At 39.3% G+C, this 8,493-nt stretch overlaps 1 protein-coding gene across 7 annotated transcripts in view; it reads right to left on the bottom strand.

Annotated features, from left to right (window-relative positions):
• The window catches only part of SIPA1L1 (signal induced proliferation associated 1 like 1), a 391,350-nt gene that overhangs the window by 100,477 nt on the left and 282,380 nt on the right, over positions 1–8,493 (bottom strand). For all 7 annotated transcript variants that reach the window (XM_075065409.1, XM_075065414.1, XM_075065411.1 and 4 more), the window contains 2 exons: positions 6,691–6,879; positions 1,615–1,789 (listed from right to left, as the gene is read on the bottom strand). In XM_075065409.1, the coding sequence (XP_074921510.1) occupies positions 1,615–1,789; positions 6,691–6,879 (364 nt within the window). The remainder of the gene's footprint in view (positions 1–1,614; positions 1,790–6,690; positions 6,880–8,493) is intronic.

Raw genomic sequence — 8,493 nt, 5'->3', positions numbered from 1 at the left:
TGTTTCCTGATTGGTCCTCTGGTCAGGTGTTGTTTGTTAACCCTTTCCAGGTGAAAGAGACATTAACCCTTAGCTATCTGTTTACAACACACCCACTTAGAGAATCCAGATGCTGACTCCTTCCCTCCCTAGCTTTTTAAGGGTTCTCCCATATGATCTCCCTCTCAGATAACAGTAGGAAAACTAGGTTATATGACACTGATTTGAGAGAGGTGAATATTGAAAATGCTAAGGAAGTTTTATACATTCAATTTTGACATTCTTTACTGGTTACAGCAAATAGACTTTTAGAGTAATTTCATATTTTTAATGATCTCTTGATCTCACTGCCTGTAGTAATATTGGTGATAGCAGAACCATGGCAACAGGACATTTTTTGCTGAGCTGAAGTTTATAAATTTTTTTTCTATTTTCATGGCTCAAATCCTTAATTTCCTGTACTGCAAGGAGCAAGATAACGACAGACTTCAATACAAATGGGTTAATCCCAATGTTCAAAGACGTGTGAGAGTTTTTAAAAAGATTTTAAAATTGAAGAAACACAAACAGACAGACACTGTATGAACTGTCTGATAAAAACAGATCTCACTAACTGTATTATGCCCAGGGCCGGCGCTTGCATTTAGGCGGGTTCGGCAATCGCCTAGGGTGCCAGGATTATTGGTGGGCGGCATTTTGCCAGAGGGGGCGGCAGGTGGCTCCGGTGGAGCTGCCACAGTTGTGCCTGCGGACGGTTGGCTGCTCGCGCAGCTCCGGTGGACCTCCCCCAGGCACGACTGCAGCAGCTCCACTGGAGCTGCAGGAGCAGCCGACCGTCCGCAGGCAGGACTGCGGCAGCTCCACCGGAGCCGCGGACCAACGCGTGGGGCGGCGAAATTGCCGTGCGTCTAGGGTGCTCAAACCCCTAGCGCCGGTCCTGATTATGCCCCCATCATACAAGGCATAATATTTCTTGCACGAATATTGCCACATAAGTCAAGATCACCATTTCAATATATTTTATGGTAAAAACTGGTGGCACAGTTGTCATAAATAGTTGAATTTACATAGAAACTCAGCAGAAGTCACTAAGGATAAGAGAATAAATTCAGTAGTAAGGCACATGACAAAAATACTCAGGGGAGGTAGATACATAGGTTGGACACAGCATAAAATTAACAGATCAATTTACTAAGGTTAAGATCATGAACTTGGGTCTGCAAAACCATTTCAGCATATTCTTTTTCTGGCAGTGAGAGATCATTACGATTATCATTAAAAATTAACACAAGTTAATAAGGCATGCTTGATGCAATTAATGTAATGTAGTTCATTACATTATTATATTAATATTGATTCCACACGCTCCTCATTTTTCACCTTGAATTTCTGGAACATATTTGCACCGGAGTTTTGGTTCAATGAAAAAGTGAAATGTTTGTTATCAAAGCGATAAAAGGCCATGTTGACAGGGTACAATTTACATGTTTGCTTTGTTTTTACTCATCCTTTGATACTGAACAGCTGTTTCTTTATAGCCAAGAATGTGATTTTTGAAGAAATCTGTTCAACAACTGACAATCCTCTCATAAGATATACATTTTAGTTTAAAAAATAATAAGAGGGCCGCCTTACTCTTGGTGTCCAGCTGAGCACGGTACTTTTCAAACCCCTTAAGTCGAACTCGTTCTCCCAAGAGTTGAAGAAACTCTTCAAAGGCTGGCCCTGCTGACTCATTGTTGTACATTTCCTCTTCAGTGCTCTGCCCACTTTTGCAATACATGATCCCCACCTTCAGCTGATAGCTTAACTACAAACAGAAATAAAGATTCAAGATGCATATATCTATCAGGTTATACAGCATTTATTCTGCCTGATTTTCTTCAGTCACTTAGTCAGTCTCCTAGTTCACAGACTCAAAAAATACCTAATGATCTGTATAACTTCCTTGCAGATAGCCCCGTTGTTTTCTATCATCTTTGCCTCAAGGATGATGAGCATTGCCTATTACTGGTGTGAATGTCAAAATGAGAAGCGTGTTTCCTTGAGCTTAGGTTAGATATCAGGAAAGACTTTCTAGCTATATGAATAGTTAAGCACTGGAATAATTTGCCAAGGGAGATTGTGGCATACCTATCATTGTAGGTTTTTAAGAACAACACCTGTCAAAGATGGTTTAAGGAATACTTGGTCCTGTCTCCGTGTGCAGGGATGGATTAGATAACCTCGTGAGGTCCCTTTTCAGACCTACATTTCTATGATTATTTCCCAACATAAGTAGTTTTATATTCAACAGAAATACCACTTGGCTTTATCTGTGTAAAAGTATTCATATTGAAATACTCAGAACTCCATGTTAACTACAGTATTCGGAAGGTGTTCCCAGGGAAGCAGACAAATAATCTCTACCATATGTGGATAATTTTGTGATTAGAAGTGGAATTATTTTGTCTATATTCCCCATGGCATGAAAGGGCAATATTTTTAATCTTCTCAACTACAAACTCCCAAATACATATTGTCTGTTACAGCTATCCCCCTATTCCATTTTGTTTCTTACAGCTGTCCCCATACTCCATTTTGTTCTTGTTCTCCTCCTGTGGCCGCCCCTCCCTGGCTGTTAAGTTGTTTACCAGGGCCACTGCCCTTCTCAAAGGGAGGGCCCCTTAAGTTGTTTACCCAAGAGCCATTGCCCTTCTCAAAGGGATGGCCACTTGTGCTAAGTGGGACCACTGCCCTGTGCAAAGGGTTAGTTAGTCCTGTTATCACCTTGTTAAACCTGGGTTTGGTGTAGGGTAGGCAATGTCCAGAGCTGCAAGACCTATTGTGTTATAAGATCTTGGGCATGAGTCATAGGTCTCATGTGCTTTGAGTCACCTTCTGCACAGGACTCTGCCCAGACATGACTCTGTGCTCACCTATAGTTTCCCTGCCTCCTCTCTCCCTTGTATCAAGAGGAGCCAATCAAAAGTACTGGCGGGAAACTGCCTGAGTTTGCCTTTAAAAACAGACATTTTTTAACCTAACATCAGAAAGGTTCCTGCATTGCTGCCTGGTCTGATCAGCCAGGGTTCTGGGGGTCCTTTCTCCGCTCTTGTTTTATTTTTGAGCGTACCCCTGTTTTTTGAACCCCCCCTCATGAAGAACGAATTGCTGCCTGAGAGATCTCCTGATTATTGAGACCGTACCTAGTCTTCTGATGTTCTTGGTGCTTTTGCCTCTGCTGCTTCCTTTGGGGCTGGTAAGAATCCCTCTGTGAAACTCTCTGTACTTTTATTTTATTATTTTAGCTGCTGCTCTGTCTCTCCAGCACACAGACTCAATCTAAACCTTGGTCTGTGTCTTAAAACCTCTCCTAAACTCCGCGGCACTTTGCCGCTAAAAATAAGTTTGTGCCGCTGCTAAGCTCTGCTCCTGTGGGCTTTGCCTCGGGGCTCTCTGCTTGCAGCTGTGTCCACTGCTGCAGCCACCATCCCTGGGCACATACCACTCTGCCCTCTGTAAAACTTCCCCATAGCATAAGGTGCACCATAGGTTTGTTTTCTTAGTTTAATAAGTCATAGTTTGTTAAGATTATAGAGCTTGTAAGTTTCACCTGCCTTGTTATAGTTTGCCGCTTTGTAAGCTCTGTATAGTTGCTTATTATAGTTTTGCTTAGAATTGTGATATTGTGTTGTTTTGCCTAGTCGTGGTTAAGATAGATAAAGGTTTTGCTACTTGAATTCGTCTTCCCACTGTCCCGATCTCCCTCTGTATAACTTTGTCTGTTTTTCCCCCGCTCCAATCCCCCCACTCTGTGGCTTGTTGTGTTCTCCTGTTACAACTCCCTCTGTGTGCCTCTGCACTCTCTCCCTGTTACAACTCCTTGCTGCCCCCCCTGCGTCTGCATCACCCTCCGAACTTCCCAAACCCCTTGCTGTTTCTCCCCTTGTATAACTTTGTTGTTTTTCCCCCGCTCATATTCTCCCCCTCTGTGTGCTTAAAACCTCACTCTAGCCCATTGTCCTTACCTTGCAGGCTCCAGAGCCTCTCGCTGCTTGCAGCACACTCTCCTCTCATCAGTTGCCACTAATCATTCACTCCCCTCCCCCCCGTTCCTTGACCCAGTTTTTAGGTACACTCTTGCTATCACAGCCTCACAAATCAAGTCAGTAATTTTCTACATTGCATAATTTCACTTATCACCCATATTGCGATATACTTTGTATTTACATTAATACCATTATGTTACATTGTATATAAGGCCACCAACCACTTAATACATTCTATCTAAGATTGTTAACCATTTTATATAGAAGCTAGCATTTTAATTTTGCATTCTTTTTGGTACATTTTGCATTCCACACTGTATCTAGAGTTGTTCCTATATAAAATTGAGTTGCTTATTAACTGTACTGTATCCCATTGTGCTGAACCCCACTTACTGTACCCCACTGTTAGAACTCCCTACACTGTTCAATAAGAACCACCCCATCATTGTCTATTGTAAACACCCTATACAACCCACCCCATCATATTTTATTGTTAAATTTCCACCACTTCCTTTTTCCTTTAATAAAGAAATTAATTGGCACCCCACCTATGTGGTAATTGCTCCCTAAGATCCCATATACCTGCTGGCAGGGACACATCTGAATCAAGTCTTACAAATATAGCAGTAAGCTTTTCAGGGGCACAAGAAGCCAACATATTTCACTGTCTCTGCTAACATCAGAAGACCTACTCCAATTCCTAACCTCTTCTACATCCTTGATTACTAGTGTTCTTGATTTCAAAAAGGATTTTTACAAGGAAAAAAAAAGTCTTAAATTCAGTCTGCAGTGCACAACATAAAATGACCAATTCTATGAGATTCATTTAAACCACCTTGTGGAAGAAGGATGTGTGCCACTTTTTTCACTTCAGTGAAAACAATCCTTGATGTTAAGATTTTGAGCCTGTCTCTTCTCTACTTAAAACAGTTATTTTGCAATGCATTTTACAATTTTTTTCTATGCGTGAGATAAATAAATTACAATTTGGTTTATTTTACTAATACCTTACATAAAATAATATTCTATATTCTTAACAGTTTTATTACACCACATTCCTTTTTAAGTGTTAGTTGCACTGCCAAAAACTGAGGTTTTTTTGTTTGTTTTTTAAAGCTGCCCATGAAGTTGTCCATGTAGGACAAAGGATATCACGCACACCAACCACATCTGGACTATTAAAGTTCTAAATGAATCAAAAAGCTAGTCTTTAGGTTGGCAGTCTACAAAGAGGAAGATTTTCAAAGGCAAAGTCCTCAGCTCCTGTTGGCAATCAATGGAAGTGAGGGGCCTGACTGTGCTATGTACCTTCGAAAAAGCCAGCCAAAACCACTAAAGAAAAGTTATTTAACAGTAATTGTGGCTCTTTGAATGGTTTCACCTCTATATGTTCACACTTGTGTGATGAACTCCCTGGCACTGCTGAGCTTCAGGAACCTACTGGAAAGCCAATTCCCATGAGGACTAGACTAGTAGTTCCTTGCAAGGCCAAACTTCAGCGCCAAAGGGAGGAAGCCATGCAGTCCACAGTTGCCTCAGCTCTTTCTGTTAAACCCAGAATCCTTAAGAGGGCAGAACTCCAAGGAAGAGGGACAGATGGGCTCCCAGGCTCAATATGCAGAGGCAACAATATTTTAAAAAATGAAACAGGTGGTTTGTCAGTGACTGTAGTTCTTTAAGAGTGTTTCTTCTGCATAGTCAAACTTGTAGGATAAATGCACATCAGATATGGAAACATATCTTCTGGTTAGTGAAATTCAGTGATGAAAGCCACCCTTAGAAAAGATTTTCTGATGGCCAGTCTAAAACAGACCAACCGATGCTCAACAAACCATCATCTGATGTAAATTACCTCATCAAATAGGCAAGTTTTTCAAGAAAATAGTAGTGAGCCAATATATGAACTCCACCAACATTTTAAGACTTCTATTAATCAACACTGGAGAAAGCATAGAGAGTCAGTTTTGAAAATGTCCTTTTGAAATTTTCATTCTACTTCTTGTCTAAGAAAAAAAATCCTTGCAGAAGTAACATGCATTGCAGTGAGTACAAACTAGCGCATGCACACAGCAGTGAAGAATTCAGTAACTTGGGAGATTTTTCTCTTTTCAGTACAATAGCACCAAAGGAGCAGTTTTTTAAAAAAAAAGGGGGGGGGAGGGGCTGGAATCCTTAAAATAAGAGTGATTAAATGGAACAACTGCCACTAAAGTTAATTTTTAAGGTTTAATCTTCTTTGATAATGTCCCTTCCACTTTGGGCAGAGAATTGTGTGAGAGAGAAAAAGTGAATGTACATGCACAATTTTCATTTCACTGAGCTATGCAAAGTCTTAATTATGATCTATTGTGATGAAACAAATCCCCAACAAGCAAGAAAATTAATTTGAATTAAGATTTTATGTGAATAGTGTCTAAAAAAGTTAGCAGGCAAGATCAGAAACATTTAACAATTTAATGTGGTGAGTTTAATTTTAACAATTCCAAAAATACTGGAAGACTTGATGAAAAAGACAGTCATTTCAACTTCCAGAATTGTGCAAATCCCCTATTTGAACTAAAATACTCAACTGAAATGCTGCTATGTAAGATGAACAGATAATTTTGCAGTTCAATGCAGCTCACCCAATTCAATTTTACAACACCAAAGAGTCTCTCTTATTCTTTAAATTGGGACTTACCCCTTGTTCATCCAGTTTCATAAGCTGCTCTGTGACTTTAGGAGTGTTGAAAGCCAATCTGAGGCAATGGATATTCAGCTCAGGAACCACATGTTCAAGCACTTCTTTTAAGGGAAGTCCTCTGGCTGTGCAATGCTTTGCAGTTGAAGGGATAGCATCTTCCAGCACAGAGCCTCTTAAAGTCAGAAGCTAGAACAAAGAAATAATAAATTATTTTGACATATCTAGAGAGGAAGTATCAATTAGTGGTAAGAGCAGAGAAATGACTCAGGACTCCTGGGCCTATTCCTGCCCTTGACACTGACTTGCCCTAGAAGTCATAGCAAGTCAACCTTTCAGAATCTCAGTGTATCTATGAGTAAACCAGAACAATTCTACCTCTCCAAGTCTCAATAGTATTTGAGACTTAAGTAACTCATGTTGTATAAATAGATGCAGATGTGCAGAATGTTATTAATTATGATATCGAATACTAGACATGATACTGCAAGTGCTTTATAATAGTCTCCAGAAGCTCACATTTTGTATCAAATTACTACTTAGGGGAGATACATAGGTAGCAGGTCAAATTTAAAATTGACCCCAGCACCACGAGAAGAAAGCAGACTCGTAAGGCTTTAGTAATTAGCAGTGAGAACGGAGATAAACCTGAAAGATGAAATATTCAATGAGACATCCCCAGTGAGAACTGCAAGAAGTTTACAAAACATGAGCATATCTGCTTATGAGTTTCAAAAAATTCTAACTATAAGGCTGGCTAAAAGGGAATGATATTCATCATATGTCCCATGTAAATGTTTGAAGGCAAACTGACCTGAATATACAGTATATATACAGTATATAGAGAGAGTATACAAATAAGCTCTAACTACATGAAGGTCTTTCATTCAAAAACAGAAGAAAATTCTCTTTTAAACACAAAAATGACTGACAAATTTCCAAACAAAATATCAGTTTATAAGTAAAACTCAGATTATATTAAAGCAGACAGTAATTTAGAACAGACATATGTTTTTGTTATGAATGAAGTAAAGCACCAAAATATAAGCATCTTCTCCCTCCTTCCTCCTTTCCCTCAACAGCTTCACTTCAGAAGGAATCTGAGGAGGACATGTCTATACAGGAACATTAAGGTAACTCAACTAAAGTTAGGAAGCCAATATGCGTAATTTAAAGGAGAGGAGGAGGATTAAGTTACAGGTATTTTAGGCCACTTTACTCCTGAAGAAAAGCAAAGGGATGGGAATAGGGAAGAGGAAGAGGTAAGAGAAGTTAACACAATTTAATTTATGCACATTGACTTTATATCTTTACTTGATTCACCTTACCTTTCTTGAGTGCTTAATGTAGACAAGCCCTGAGTTTAAGCAACAAAGGCAGAGGGAATTTCCTGAGAATTAATGGCAAACCAGTAAGAGTTATGCACCCCAGATATTAACCCCAGGCAATCATTAAATACCCCAAAGTGCTATGTCCCAAAATAGTTGCTCTTATAAGCTAAATCTTTTGTATGGAAAAATAATTCAAAAATATTGCCATTAGGGTTTTATTTTGTCATTTGTCCTCCATATTCTGTGTTGGGTGCTACTATGCATGTAGTATGCTATGAATTTGGATTTCATTGGACCCTGCCATAGAATTAATGCTCTTTATATTAGCCAATCAAGTTGCAACAATCTAGTCAGATTTACATGTAGGTTATAAAGCAATTTACATTGTTAAATGTATTTTATTTGATTGATTTATTGGAAGTCAGTTATTTCTATGTGTAAAGAAATATATTTCTCTTTTAAACTGAGAACT

This window comes from Chelonoidis abingdonii, chromosome 4 (assembly GCF_003597395.2).
Source record: "Chelonoidis abingdonii isolate Lonesome George chromosome 4, CheloAbing_2.0, whole genome shotgun sequence".
In the NCBI taxonomy this organism is placed as follows: Eukaryota; Metazoa; Chordata; order Testudines; family Testudinidae; genus Chelonoidis; species Chelonoidis abingdonii.
This window is presented reverse-complemented; position numbering and strand designations above follow the sequence as displayed.